We start from the raw sequence: 14,067 nt of genomic DNA, 5'->3' as shown, positions 1-14,067 counted from the left end.
GTTTCATAGCAGGTGGGGCTACTTTAAGAGGAAAGTTCAGCCTGGGCCAAGAGATGAAATGCAGAGTGGCCTTCAGCTTGGAAACGGGAGGCCCGTGCAGGACTGGTTGCAGGTCAGCATTCTCTGGCCGGTATCTGACCTGACTAGGAAGGCGTCCCTCACAGAGCTGGAAGCGCCTCAAATGCCATCTATTTGTGGCCTGGACCCTGACGGCTGGCAGGAGACATGTGACCTCAGGGATGGAGTATTTTTGGTCGTGGGGGTGGGGCCTGCGTGGTGAGCCCAGCACCATGCTGCTCTGGGACAGGCAGCTCAGACGCCCAGCTCCACTGCCCTGGCTGGCCACAGGGGCCCAGGTATGACATCGTTGGTTTCTCATCCCCCCCCCCCAGAAGTCCTAAAGTCAGACAGCCCCAGAGGGGCTTCCCCAAGGGCCGGCAAGGAGGGCAAATTTCAGAGGTCAGGAAGCCACAGTGCTCTGGTCTCAAGGCATCTTCATCTCAACACTGGCCTGGCCAGAGGGACCTCCCACCTCCCTGGGTGTGGTGGTAACTGACCAAAGGCCAAAGAGCACTTCCTGTAGGAGGCTGAGACATTAGGGGCTCTCCAGAAGTTAGGGTCACCTTTGTTCCCTGAGCTGAGGCAGAAGGAGGGAGCTCTGCCAACTGGGCAGGTCTAGGTCAGGGGCACAGGCTTTGAGGATGGCCCTAGTGGTCCACTGGGATTTAGGAGGCTCGTTTCTGTTCTGAGACCTCTTGGCTAGGCAGGGGGCAGAACCGGGTGCTCCCTGATGACCCTGGGTGGGCTCTGGCCAGCACTAGTGTGACCTTGATGATCTCAGTGGATGCCCAGAAGCCTGTCCCAGCCAAGGCTGGTGGAAGGTCATCACCAGAGACTGGTCACCTGATGGACACTGTGGCCCCTCCTCCATGGCCAGCTGCCACCTGAGGCATCCTGGGACAGACCAGGGCTGACCATCATTCAGGTGAGTGACCAGTGCTGAGACTCCCAGTGAGTGACCCTTGAAGTGGGCTTTGCTGTGTGAAGTTTACTTTGGTCCCTGCAACTCCCGAGGAAGTTTGAAGAAGCGGAGCTGACCCAGTGGGATAGAAAATGCTCAAAGACCACTTCTGCAGACAAAAATTCACCCACAAGGAATCCTATGTTCTTAGTTCACTAATCTAAGCCCTCTGTGATTCTGGAATGTAATGATACATCGTCACAAGGTTATCCCGGGGGGTGAGTATGGACCGTGGGAGCTGCAGGTTTCTAGTCTGGAGGAGGCTCAGCTTGGGAGCAGCTCAGCTTCTCTCAGGATTCCCTGTTTTGCTTTCCTTCAGAACGCAGATGGAGTGCTGGGCCCTAAGCCAAGGAGGTGGGGGCCCCCCACGAGTGTATGCTGGTTGGTGCCTGGGACCTGCATCCACGAAGACCCTGCCTGGCCTGGTGCTCTGCTGATCTGAGATGGAAAACTTCCAGTACAGCATTCAGCTGAGTGACCAGGATTGGGCTGAGTTTTCAGCCACAGCTGAGGAGTGTGGCCTCCTCCAGGCCAGCTTGGCATCTGGGGATGAACTCTTGTCCAGTGACATTGACCAAGGGGACAGGAGTGGCAGCAGTCCCCTTGGGCCTCCACCCCTTCTCGAAGGACAGCCGGGCTCTCAGGGGAGGGGCTGGCCCAGCTTCAAGAAGGAGGACAAGGCAGCCACCCGGCCACTGGTCAGCAGGTCTTGGCATGAACCTGGCTTGGCCCTGGGGGCCGATCAGCAGATGCCCAGCACGTCCACACTGTCAGAAGCTTTGCTGTCCCTCGGATCTGACGCCGCCCCTCCAGGCCAGAGCTCGTCCCTTCTAGGGCCAGTGTCTTCCAGAGACAAGATGCAGAAGCTTCTGCAGGGGCCAGCCTCCCAGGGCCCTGCCCCTAGTCCCTCTGGCGAGCCTCCTCAGAGTTCTGAGTCTCCCGGCTGCAGCACTGCTCCCCAGAAGCCCCCTGGTAGCCCAGGAGCCCTACCATGCAGCCCGAGCCGAAAGAAGAGGCGCTCCGCTGGAGCCAAGGGAGGCAGGTGCTTGAGCACCCCAGACTCTGCTCGCACCCAGCTGGGTTCCCTGCTGCTTGCTGATGTCAAGCCCAAGGAGGATCTTGGCCTGGCTGGGTCCAGGGGGAAGGGTCTCTCCGCTGAGACAGCAGAGCAGACAGCAGGAACCGGGCAGGATGAACTGGGTCCAGACTCTGCAGGAGCCCCTGCACAGGTGACCAGGCAAGGAACAGATCTGGATCTGTCTACACCTGTCCCTACGACCGAACAAGGTACAGACCTACTCAGAATGACCCCTACAGCTAAGCTACATACCATGTCCACACCTCCCCAGGAGACTCATGCAGATATCTCAATGGCTAAGTCAGATGTAGCTCTGTCTACACATGCCTCTAAGCTTCAACCTGACACACCTCTGTCTACACCTACCTCCAAATCTAGACTGGACATGGATCTGCCTATGCTAGGCCCAGTGGTTAAGCTGGAGGTGGATTCATCTACACTTGCTTCACCTCACTTTGTTTCCAAGGCCCAACCTGATGTAGGTGTGTCTACACCCCCTCCCATTCCCCAGGCTGGGCCAGACGAGGTGAAGGTGGAGGTTGCCCCAGTGGCCAAGTTGTGTTTGAGCCCTGTTGTGTCTCCAGGAGGACCCCAAGAGAAGCCCAGAGAGGAGGAAGCTTCAGCAGGTACCCCTGGACATCACTCAGGGGAGCCCCCACTAGGCCCTGTCCAAGCACCCAAGAAGAAGAAAGTGCGATTTTCCATGGCTGTGCCCAGTCCTGAGGAGCCAGGTTCAGGGGACACCTCACCACCTTCACCAGCCACAGCCCAGCCCTCATCCCCCAGGACCACAGTGGGGGCCCGAGGGGGGCCTGGAGCCTGGGACGCCATGGCTGTGGGGCCCCGGTCTCCGCAGCCTCGGATCCTCAAACACCTGCCTCCCCCTTCGCCCTCTGCTTCAGTGGGGCCCAGGCCCAGGAGCAGCTTTGCAGTGACCCTCCCGGAAGCCTATGAGTTCTTGTTCTGTGACACTATTGAGGAGGAGGATGAACAGGCTGAGGAGGAGGCAGAAGCTGGCCAGGCCTTGGCTGAAGTACAGTGGCCAGACACGTGTGAGTTCTTCTTCCAGGACTGTCGAGCCCAGAGGTCCGGGCCCCGGGGGAGCCACTCTGTGGCCCAGCCCCCACCAGCGGAGCCTGTGCCTGCCCCTCCCCCTGGAGACCCTGTGCCCATCTCCATCCCCGAGGCCTATGAACACTTCCTTGGAGAGGACTCTTCAGGGGGCCTGCTGGAGCTGGCTGCCTTTCTCCAGCGGCCGGCCACTGAGCACGCCAGCTTGGTCCCCTGGGGAGTGGGGCCTGGCACCCTACCAGAGCCCAGCCCAGCCACAGCAGAGCAGCTCAGTCTGGCAGTCAAGCAAGCAGGTGCGTGTCGCGTGGGCCCCATGGGCTGTCCAGGGCCTGGGAACATACTGTCCAGGGAGTTCAGCCAGGAGGGCCGTTGGGGAGAGGCAGGCTAGGACCCCAAGTCATGAGCCGGGGGAGGGGGCTTGGGGATGATCTGGGAAGGATGGACTAGCCTACGTCGGGCAGACTAGGCCAGACACTGCAGCCACTCAGGGATTTGTGCCCACATGGACCATCATTCTGTGTTCAGGCCCAGATGAAAGCAGAGCCCTGGTCTCTAGCCTCTAGCGTGGTAGACACAGGGACAGCTTCCACTCAGGCCTTGCTGCTGGCCAGGTCAGACACAGTCCCCCTGGAAGATATTTTACAAACCAGGAAAAGGTACCTCAGAGGCAACTCGCTCAAGTCAGCTTGACCCAACCCTGCCACACGCTATTCTGTGTCTTGGGACGGAGGTGTCCTAGGGAAGATGTGACTTAGACAGCATGTCTAGGATACAGGGGTCTGAGTGGAGCGGCCAGAGCACAGAGCATGCTTTTCTCTCCTAGGGGAACCCCGAGATCTTCTCACCTCATTCACCTTCAGCCAGAATGACATGTGCTTGGTGTTTGTAGCCTTTGCTACCTGGGCTGTGAGAACATCAGATCTCCACACCCCAGATGCCTGGAAAACAGGTTTGGGGGCCCTGAGGGAGGAGCGGGCTGGTGCCCAGGGGTACCAGTGGTTCCAGCCTCACCTGCTGGGCCAGCAGGGATGAGGGGTGCATGAAGAGGCAGATCTCCCTCTGACCCTGCTCTTCTCATTGCTGACCCACTCTTCACCTGGCTGGCCTGCTCTCACCCTTTGAGGGCCAGGCCATATGCAGGTGCAGGGTGGTGACCAGGCCAGAATGGAGCTGGCACTTACAAGGCTTTGTTTCTCTTGCAGTCTTGTTGGCCAACATCGGTACTATCTCTGCTATCCACTACTTCCGCCGGCAGGTGGGGCAGGTTCGCCGCAGCCGCAGCCGCAGCCGCAGCCGCAGCCCCAGCCCCAGCCCCAGCCCCAGCTCTTAGAACATAGTAGGCTCCGTCCAGGAAAACACAGGACAAAGAAATGGCCACAGGTGCTGAGGATGAGATGCTGCCCTCAGGTCTTGCCCTTTGACCCCTGTGTTCTATGGCATCTAGGAAGGAGCCAGTGTCCTTGGTCCTGCTCCCTTGGATTCCACCCAAAGTTCTAGCCAGAGGCTAAGGTGAAGGCTATGCTCCACACGTGGAAGGAAGGAGATTCCCAAAGGCTGGGTGGGTAGGTGCTAAGCAAGGAGCTGGTCAGTAAAGTGTCCAGATTAGCTAATAAAAACATAGGGTGCCAATGAAACTAGAATTTCAAACATGCAGTATTTGAGATGTATTTGTACTAAATTATGTGTGGTTTATCTGAAATCAAACTTAACTGGGTGCCCTAAATTTTATTGGGTCATTTAGTTAGGGGGCAGAGGCAGGATAGGGCGTTGGAACTAGAAGGTATCAGAGAAGCAGCAAGGCCAGCTGGAAATCTGGGCAGGGGACAAGAGTGAGGAGACTGAATGGCTTTCGGGCTTGGAGGGGGTGTCCCAGGGACTCTCTGCCCTGTTGACAAGTGGGCTGGGGTAGTGAAAGCCTCTAAGGCCTCCTTGGCTCCTGCCTAAGACAGTGAACAGGTAGGGTGGCTCCAGTGGCCCCTGCAGGGTGGGGGTCTCTAGGGCAGAAGCTGGAGCCCCTCCTCTGGGGAACCCCAGATGAGGTGCAGAGACAGAAATATGGTGGTATCAGATAAAGGGATTGGACATTTGGGATTGTCCCAGGGCTTTGAGGAGATGGGGCAAGAAGGTGGGTGGGAAGATGGTGGTAGCAGAGCAGTGGAGGCCACCAGGCTGGGTGCCGGGTGAGCATGTGTATAGGGCCCCCAGGATGGGGGACGCCTGACTGCTGAGAGGAAAATGCATGGACACACAGCACAAATAAAATCTTCTCTTTCTTTCTTGTTCGGTCTCTTGTCAGTTTCTCCAACCAGACTCAGCCCACCGACATTCACCCTGAATACCCTTCTGTCTCGGTCATGTCTCAGGCTTTGCTGACCACCTGCCCTTATGCTCTCTGACCCTCACTAACCTGACTGTTCAGCCCTCTGACCTTCACACCTGCACCGTTCTCCCCCGCCAGGTAAAGCCAGCATCTAGTGGCCTCCTTCAGTCCTTCCCTGGAGGAAAGGTGGAAGTCTGGTCTGATGTGGGTACAGCCCTGTCGCCAGGCCATCTTCAGTATGAGGCTGTCCTCCTGGCCTCTCCAGAGCCCAGGGAAACTCATAGTTCTGGAGACCCCTTCACCCTGCTGGGATCAGACACTGACTTAGCATTGAATGGCAGTCAGGTATTGGATGCTGGCCAGCCTGTGGCCTACAAAGAAAGAGCCAGGCTCTGTGCTCTGCTGTAGACCCCCACTCCAGGATCCATGCTGGCAGGTGGTTCTGAGAACCAGCTGCCCAGAGGCCATCAGATCCACTGGATGAGCCCCCCTCCAGCCTCAGGTTCTCCTCGGGGCCACCGCTGGTGGGAGAGAGATGAAGCTTTGTCCAAGATGTTGTCATAGCTTGTGGGGGGATGGCCACCTGGTAGGGAGGACAGAGATGCATGTGTCTTCAAGGAAGCAGCACCCAGAGCTCCCCTCAGAAAGAGGCAAGGGCCCTCACTCACCTGAGGGAGGCAGTGGGGGGTCGGGTGAGACGTCCCTCTGAGGGGAGACCTGAGAACCCCAACCACGAGTCTGAGAGCTGAGCCCTGGAGGAGGAGACTTGAAGACCAGCCCATGAATCTGGCAGATCCCAGCCCTACATTTTCCTCCTGGTTGTACATTGTCCATTCCTGCCTCCATCCCCACCCCTGCACTGCCTCCTGTCCTTGGTCTTGGCTGGCCCTGTCTTCCTGTTTGCATCTCTCCTGCTCCCCCAGGGTCACTGAGGCCCAACACTATTTCCACCCCCACCCACCCACCCACAGAACCTCTTGCCCGGCAGGGGCGGAGGCGGCTACTCACATGCTGAGGGGAGCCCAGGTGTGGTGGCCTCCGGCCCTTGACGGAGCCTCGGTGCCTCTGGGAGGCTCTAGGCTGTGGGGCTCCCTTCTTGGAGAGCAAGTGGGGACCGGAGGGTCTGGAGCTGGAGTCGGAGACGGGCACGGACACAGAGATGGAGGGGAATGGGCTCGAGGACTCAGGTCCTAGTGAGCTCTGCACTGCGCTGAGGAACTGCCAGGAAATGGGTGCTGACCTGAGGTCCTGAACCGGAACCTCCATGGAGCTGAAGGACCCTTGCCCCCAGAATCCTGACCTGAGCAGACTTCAGGCTGTGGACACATCCAGCCCTTTCTGTCACCCACAGGGAACTGACCTCATCCAGGCCCTGGACGTCTGTGATCTTGTGCTGGGAGTTAGCAGGTGGTGTGTAGGGATCAGCATAGAGTGGGGAGTGGGGAGTCCTCATAGGGTCATCTGGGGCCTCAGGGTGGTCCTCTAGGCTCTGCTTGCTCAGCTGCAGGCAAGAGACACAAGAGACAAGTTTCCTGGAGCTGGAGGTGGCCTGAGTCCTCCCTTCTCTATGCAAGAAGGCCTCTAGGTGGCTCCAGGACCACCTGGGTCTGAGAGATGGAGGCCCGGGTGGGGGCTGGAGGGAGAACTGGGTCAGTGTGCTGGGCCCACCTTGGTCAGGTCCAAGTACAATGAAGTGGCCAGGCTGCGTCCCTCACCCTGGGCCTTGCTCCTGGGTGACCGGCTGCTGCTGCTCCGTCTCAGCTCTGCCCTCTGCCTGCTGATGCCGGTGCAGCCAGGGTTGGCCTGGTCCTGTGGGTACCAAAGACCTTCCTTCTAGAAGCTTCCCTAGGGCCCTGGCCCACTCAATGCTCTGAGTCTGCACAAAGTTCCCTCCAGGTTCTGCTTGCGATAGAGTACCATGGGACCCAGTTTCCCTAACACAAACTGTCCTAGTGACCCCCTACCCTTTCCTTCTGCTGATTCCTCCCCACCCCCAGGTACTCACAGGTATAAGCTGGGCAGGGCAGCCTGCTGTGGATGTCACTGAGGACTCAGGGAGAGAGTGGCTGGTGTGGGTGGAGGGGGGTGCTGGGCACCCCGAGTCCCAGCTGGTTCGTCCATCTGAGGAGAGTGAGCCCCGGCCGCCACCCATGGCCTGGACAGCAGGGGGCAGGGAGCAGGGAGGTGAGACATCAGAGAGCAGGGCCTACCCTTCTGCCCAGGATGTGAGATATGGGGGCAGCCTCTCCCTCTGTTGATGCCTCACCTGTGTAGACACCCGCAGCCCCGGGAAGCGCTCAGGGCCCAGCAGTAGGGGGACTCCATCCCTGTGGGAGACAGTCTGCAGGCAGAGCAGCCAGTGGCTGTAGTCCTCGTAGCTGGCGCACACCACTCGGATAGTGTTGATGAAGCGGCCTGGGACACAGACGCTGTGAGGGGCCTGGCAAGCAGAAAGCTCCCTGCACGGCCTCATTGAAGAGCTGGTTCATGCCCTCCCTCCCAGGCTGGGCCTCTTCCCACCTTCAATCAGGAAAGAGCGGATCTGCTTCTCCTTCTCTTCCAGGTTGATGTGGATGGCGCTGAGTGGGAGTTCCCCCTGTGCCAGGCAGTGATGAAAGATGGAGCCTTAGCCTGGGCCCATACTTCTGTCTCACCCTCCAGAGCTGGGCTGGGCCCTCGGATGGCAGGCAGAGGGCAAGGCAGGGCTAAGGCTGACATCCCCGAGGGAGGCCAGGGCTCCCTGTCTGTCCTGAGGGATCCCTTTACCCCTGGACTCTGGGTGGGGCCTTCATCAGCCAATGGCAGGCACAAGTGGAGGCTTCATTCCAGCCCCAGAGGACTCTTGTACACATACATGCACACACACACACACACACACACACACACACGCCCGTGCATGCACACACCCCTCAGGTACCAGGAAAATGTCCACTCAAAAGTATAGGCCCCTCTCAGGGATACTGGGGCCCAGCACAAGAGTACCTCCCAGGAGTGGTTCTGCCCCCATGCCACCTCCCCACATGATAGTCCTGCTGGTGGTGGTGGACCCTTTAGGATGATAATGGGTGCTGAAGCACAGACCCCTCCTTGGCCACATGACAGCTGAGACAAGACTGACCAGGACAGCAGGCTGGGGGGTGGGGGGGTGGGGCCAGCCAACTCTGTCCCAACAGGCCCCGAAATACAGGTTCCTCCTGAGCCGCTGCCCTCTCCCACCTCCACACACAGGGCGTCTCCCTGGGGTGGGTCCACAGTGGGGAGGGACCCACCTTAAAGCAAAGGCCATCTGCTTCTTCGGAAAAGATAGCGAGAGATGTTGGGTACAGGACCAAGAGCCGGTCCCATTGCTCCTGTGAAGGGGTCAAAGGGCAGAATGGGGCCTCAACCAGTGTGTGTGAGGGCCTGACCCCACTTGCCTCCGAAACTCCCCATTTTCTGTGCCCTCCCCCATGTCTTCCCACCTACCCTGTGCCCCCATCTCCTCCCACCCCTGGGTACTGCCCCACTCCCACCTGGCCACGCACCTGTGAAGGCAGATGCTGCAGCTTGACCCTCGAAGCACAGATGGCACTGCCCACCATTTGATGCCCTGATTCCATCCGCAGTTGGGTCAGACTGTGCTGCAGAGTCCAAGGCAGCTCATCCTCAGGGGCACCCTGGGGAAGGGGGATCAGGGGCAGGCAGAGGATGTTGGCACAGGGGAGATAGGAAAAGGGCATGGGGGTTCCCAGCACTGACCTGAGGGGGTGCCAGGTGGCAGCGCTGCAACCCTCCCACGAGGGCTATCTGCTTTTCCAGGTGGAACAGCCAGTGGCCTAGCTCAGTCTGGCTGGGGCAGAGCACATGAAGGGGAGCAGGCAGCGGGCCTGGGGGTAGAGGGGTGGAGTGGGCTGGGGCCAGCAGCCCACAGGAAAGGCCCCACCCAAGGGCTCTGTGCGTACCCCAGGGCCAGGACCAACAGCCACTAACAGGGCCATATTCACAGCTCTGGAGGTCTCCTGCCCGCTGCCCTGCACCCCACCCAGCTTGGTAAATGCTCATGCACCCACTGGAGGAAAAGCCTGGATCCCTCAGTGCATGCAGGGTCCCTCCAGTGTTCCGAAGCCCAGCCAGAGTCCAAGGTCACTGAGCAGCCCTCACGCCCCCCACACACCTGTGATCTGGAAGGCATGCTCTCTGGACCCCTCAAGCGGGCAGACACTCAGCTCCATCAGTGGTAACAGCCCCTGCCAGAGCACATGCGGGGAGGGGAGGGCTGGGGGACCCCTAGTGGGACTTGGATACCCACCTCCCAGGAGGCTGCTCTCTCCCTCTACCCCTAGCCTCCTCCTTTTGCCTATTTCCCCTCACCTGGAAGGTGAGTCCTTTGGAACCATGGGCCTGGAAGTAGAGGTAGGAGGGGAACAACTCCAGGTAGCAGTCGCTGACGTCCTGGGGGAGAGTAGGGCTGCCGGTCTGAGGAACTGGGGGGCAGGGGGCAGGCCCCAGGCTGGTACCCGAGCACCCCCCACTTGGCCCAGCCTGGCCCCACCTGGCTATGTTGGAATCGTAGCTGGACCTTGGCATAGTGTATAACCTTGCCCAGATTCCTCACAGGTACCCTCCGCCGCCCCTTCTTGAACACACTCAGGAATGGCTGTTCCAGGTTTTCTCGCTGGCTCTCCAGGCCCCGGATGTCCTGTGGGGAGCAGAGCTCAGGGGAGGGGGCCTGAGCTGGGCCGGCTGCCCCACCCATACATATAGCCACAGTTCTATGACCCAAAGGTTAGGAACATACACACAGCATCATTCGTAGCTACGGCACCCTCATACACACTCCCAGCCTCTAATGTGGAGATAGTGGCAGCCTATACGCGTGAGCTCACTGTCTGTTAGTCATAAAACTGCACAGTCTAGAGCAGAGATGGTGAAGCCTGAACTCAACAGACATTCAACTCTTATTTTTGATATTTCCTAACTTGTAATACCTTCTTTTTGATTACTCAGCCTCCGAAGACTTGTGGGTCAGAGGATGTCTGAGGGGTGTCTGAGGGGTGTCTGAGGGAGACAATGCTCCAAACTCTCCCATGCCTCTCAGGTTGGCTATAAGTGTTTAACACCTGGGTCTCTGGGGGTCGGGGGCAATTTCCATGCAAACACTCCCACCAGGACCCATTTAAAGCTACCAGGACATCAGCTCTTGAGCACCCGTGCTGACTGCATCAGCACACGGCAGCAGGCCCCTCATCTCACCCACGGAGAAGGCCAAAGTCCTGGCAATGGCCCAAGGGGTCCTCTCGGATCTGCCCCTTCCCTACTCATTTTCTCATATCAGCCATAGGTGCCTTGGGACCTTTGTACTGGCTATTCCCTCTGACCAGACCACTCAGCCTAACTCTCTTCTCACCCATCAGGACACTGCTCACAACCCACCTTCTCCATGAGGACCTGTCTGAGTAACCTAACATTCCAGCCTTCCTGACCCCTCTGCATACCTTTCCTCCTTTATCTTTCTCAAGACTCACCACATCTGGCTTCTCATATCTTTTACTTATCACCTGGTTCTGTCATGGAGATGGGAACACCAAGAGAACAGGGCCTTTGTCTATCTTGCCCACTGGCGTACCCCCAGAGGTAGGCTGGGTCTGGGATGCACTGGGGGTTCGATGCTTGCCTGCTGAGGGGAGGGACTATTGGTGCCTACAAACATGTAGCCAATCCTGGCACTCAAAAGATCCTCTCTAATCAGGGACTCGATCATCAGACGGGAAGTCAGATGGGGATGGGTGATGACCTGACACCCTAGCTGGAAGAGCTGAGGTCTAGGGCCTCAGGAGTGAGTTGAGGAGGGGCCGTGCTCCATTTGGGTGCTGGCAGGGGCTGCTTTGAGGGCTGCTGAGCCCTGGCCAAGCTAAGCTGCCCCTTGGGCAAGCCCAGGAATGTGAGACCTTCCTGTCTCTGGGTGGGGCCTCCTGTACCCACACCCAGTGTGGCAAACAAGTCAGGGATGAGACCCACGAAAAATAGGCCATGGAGCAGGAAGGGCCATGAGGCTGTCCCTGTGGCCCAGGCTCAGCCTTAGGGCCCAGGGAGGAGGCACCTAGGAGCCTTGGAAATGCTAGTTCATTCGTATACGCAGAACCCACCACAGGGCAGGGCCTAAGAAGTGGCTTCTCCCCCAGCCCCACCTCCCAGCTTCCAACGTGCCTGGTCTCCTCTTCTGCTACTATGTTTGTGCCAGAGAGGACCACCAGGGCCACAACATCTCATGTGATTCCACCCGGTTTACACGATGTGTCCTGGGCTTGGACAGAGAGAACTGGGGTCTGAGATGCAGTCACATGGAAGGATCCCACTGCAGCCCAGCCAGACCCTGGACAGAAGTGCCCTGTCTACTTCTCTGAGGCAGCATACTTCCTCAAGTCAGCGCTTGCCTGCAGGGAGCCCTGGGACCTCAGAGGGCAGGAAAGGAGTCAAGCCTGGGCTTCCCAGCCTGATGGAAACAAGTTGGAAAGGTGGGCTCTGCAGGCTGCTTGGCTTCAAAGAAACAGTGTGAAGATGAGAGTGCAGGGTGGGAGCCCTGGCCCAGAGTGACAAATGTTCCTCCTTCTCTGGCTTGGGGTTAGATATTGGTATATCATTTCCCTTACATTCTAGGGCTTCTGCACATAGCAGAACCTCACCCCAACCCAATGCTCTCTAGGTTAGGGAAAAGGGATGGGAGTCCCTCCCCTCTTAGCTGACCCTCAGCCTCTCAGGAGCTGGGCAGGGTGAGAGGAAGCAGCATTCAGCTCAGAGGTGGCCTAGCATGTGGGAGCTATGTCCTTGCTGTGTGGCTTTAGTAGGGGGCGGGGGGAGGAGGAGACAGTGGGCTCCTATGGAATGAGGCAGTGGTGGAGGCCCAGACACCCCGGGGGGACAAACCAAGGCCTGGAGTGGGTGAGAGTCTGGCTCACTGTTCACCTGAAGCCCCTTACTGAGTGATGGCAGCAGGTAGAGGTTCACAGCCACACTATCAACACAACAGCCATGCCCACACAGCAACACGGATATAAGTGCTTGGTCCATCTCGAATGTGCCTGAACATGCAGGCAGACACCTGGGTATGGCTATGAGTGGAAAGCCTGGCCATGGTGCCCCCTCCAGTGTAGCACAGGGCTCCTGCAGGCCCCGCCTGTGGCCCGCCCCTGCTAGGTGCTCCTCACCCCACTGACTCAGTGTGTCTCAGTTTCGCTCTCTGCTCAGACTTTCGGCCAGATGAGCTCCCCAGGGCGGGGCAGTGTCTACTTCCTCACTTCATTCTGGATCGGATTCCCCCCAGCCAGGCTGGGTGAAGATAGGACAGGTACACACAATCACACAGAGACCACCGCCACCGCACCCCTGTGAGCTGGGACACGCCCACCCGCCTGCTCACCGTCCCAGGGATGTAGTAGAAGATCTTGTCAGCAGTGGCGTCCTGGTCAGGACCGGCCTCGATGCCAAACAGGCCAGCCAGCTTCCTTGCGCCATCCTCTCTGGGGACAAGGGAAGGGGGGGGCTCACAGCCTGGCCCCCAAGGCAGACTGAAGGACGTCCCGTGACCTAGTGACGGAGGCTGTGCCCCGCCCTCCCCTCACCTATTTCCCTTCAGCGAGGGCTTTCTGGAGAAGGAGGCCCGGAGCCTCCTAGGGGCCTGAGGGACGCAGTGGCTGTTTCCCATGGGTGGCGGTGGCAGCGGGCCCAAGTGGAGCAGGACGACGGGTCTGGGTCCCTCTGTACTGAGCCTCCGGTCCTGCCTCCCAGGCGGAGCTTTAGAAGTCCTGCCCTTTCCTTAAGGGCTGGACGGGGGTGGAGCCTTCCTGGGAGGGACCTGGCCCTTACCTGGGCCCAAGCCTTTCAGTTCAGACCTGGGTCCTTGCACACATGCAGGCCAGGCTGGAGTCAGGGTGCAGCGTTAGGGGGAAATCTTCTCCCCTGGTCCAGCCAAGAGCACCCATCTCAGTCTCCAATCTGTGTGGGAGGAGCCTCAAAGTCCAGGTTTGGAAGTAGTTGGCCTGCCTGTACTCAGGCTGGAGTTGCCTGGGGCTGGAGCTCCATGAGCCCAGGGATCCCTCCCCCTAATACCACCCCTCCCCACAGAGAATACACATCCTGTTTCCACCTAAATGCCACAGTCTGAGTCACCACTGACTGTAAGGAGGTGTGTGCTTGCTCTCAGCTGCTGAAATAGAAGTTTGCAACTTTGGGGAAGGGGAAGCCAGGACCCTCCCCCAACCTCTCCAGCTTCAGCCCAAACCTCACCCCAGGCCAAAGTCCAAGGAGACCACAAATGTCCTGGGTGCACTCAGAACCATCATGGTGAAGCAGGGATAGTCCTGTGCACATACCCTGCTCTCCAGAGCCCGGAATGAGATGGGACCACGAGGGCCTCTCAGGACCAGGGTAACGGCAAATCACATTCCTGGCTGGGTGCTCGTCCACAACATCACAGCCCTGACCCACCCGGACATGATGATGCTGCCTTAAAGCCCCCAGATGCCAAAGCAGAGCCTCAGCCCAGCTGCACACTTGTCTCCAGGCCCTCCTGGTCACCGCAGACAAGACCCCAAAGGGTGG

At 58.8% G+C, this 14,067-nt stretch overlaps 2 protein-coding genes across 7 annotated transcripts; one reads left to right on the top strand and one right to left on the bottom strand.

The window, feature by feature from the left end:
* Nucleotides 1-217: 217 nt before the first annotated feature.
* On the top strand, nt 218-5,449 carry PERM1 (PPARGC1 and ESRR induced regulator, muscle 1). 5 transcript variants are annotated; one of them, XM_041770284.1, is made up of 5 exons: nt 251-356; nt 816-985; nt 1,341-3,463; nt 3,994-4,119; nt 4,373-5,449. In XM_041770284.1, the coding sequence occupies exons 3-5, from the start codon at nt 1,465-1,467 to the stop codon at nt 4,498-4,500; spliced, it is 2,253 nt and encodes a 750-aa protein (XP_041626218.1). In that variant the 5' UTR covers nt 251-356; nt 816-985; nt 1,341-1,464; the 3' UTR covers nt 4,501-5,449. The 5 variants fall into 5 exon arrangements, with proteins under 5 accessions (XP_041626220.1, XP_041626218.1, XP_041626219.1 ...); XM_041770285.1 differs by having other exon boundaries at nt 290-356; nt 842-985; XM_041770288.1 differs by lacking the exon at nt 251-356 and having other exon boundaries at nt 363-985; nt 1,341-2,308; nt 2,684-3,463.
* On the bottom strand, nt 5,428-13,961 carry PLEKHN1 (pleckstrin homology domain containing N1). Of its 2 annotated transcripts, none has more exons than XM_041770294.1 (16): nt 13,089-13,961; nt 12,887-12,986; nt 10,022-10,168; nt 9,841-9,921; nt 9,644-9,716; nt 9,229-9,356; nt 9,015-9,146; nt 8,760-8,840; nt 8,011-8,086; nt 7,757-7,905; nt 7,496-7,645; nt 7,159-7,299; nt 6,851-6,991; nt 6,499-6,708; nt 6,159-6,207; nt 5,428-6,073 (listed from the first exon to the last, which is right to left on the bottom strand). In XM_041770294.1, exons 1-16 carry the CDS (start codon nt 13,169-13,171, stop codon nt 5,958-5,960), a joined length of 1,857 nt encoding a protein of 618 aa, XP_041626228.1. In that variant the 5' UTR covers nt 13,172-13,961; the 3' UTR covers nt 5,428-5,957. The 2 variants fall into 2 exon arrangements, 1 of the variants encoding a protein (XP_041626228.1); XR_005990168.1 differs by having other exon boundaries at nt 5,981-6,073; nt 6,499-6,619.
* Between the last annotated feature and the right edge of the window lie 106 nt (nt 13,962-14,067).

Source organism: Vulpes lagopus, chromosome 10 (genome assembly GCF_018345385.1).
Source record: "Vulpes lagopus strain Blue_001 chromosome 10, ASM1834538v1, whole genome shotgun sequence".
NCBI classification, from domain to species: Eukaryota; Metazoa; Chordata; class Mammalia; order Carnivora; family Canidae; genus Vulpes; species Vulpes lagopus.
This window is presented reverse-complemented; position numbering and strand designations above follow the sequence as displayed.

Bases quoted from the DNA above. Each gene is read 5' to 3' on its own strand.
- PERM1 (XM_041770286.1), top strand. From the start codon at position 1,465: ATGGAAAACTTCCAGTACAGCATTCAGCTGAGTGACCAGGATTGGGCT. The intron at 3,464-3,993 runs GTGCGTGTCGCG...TTTCTCTCCTAG, and splicing joins TCTGGCAGTCAAGCAAGCAG to GGGAACCCCGAGATCTTCTC. The intron at 4,120-4,372 runs GTTTGGGGGCCC...TTTCTCTTGCAG, and splicing joins CCCAGATGCCTGGAAAACAG to TCTTGTTGGCCAACATCGGT.
- PLEKHN1 (XM_041770294.1), bottom strand. From the start codon at position 13,171: ATGGGAAACAGCCACTGCGTCCCTCAGGCCCCTAGGAGGCTCCGGGCC. The intron at 6,709-6,850 runs GTCAGTTCCCTG...ATTTCCTGGCAG, and splicing joins ACGTCCAGGGCCTGGATGAG to TTCCTCAGCGCAGTGCAGAG. The intron at 6,208-6,498 runs GTGAGTAGCCGC...TGGGGTTCTCAG, and splicing joins ACCTGGGCTCCCCTCAGCAT to GTCTCCCCTCAGAGGGACGT.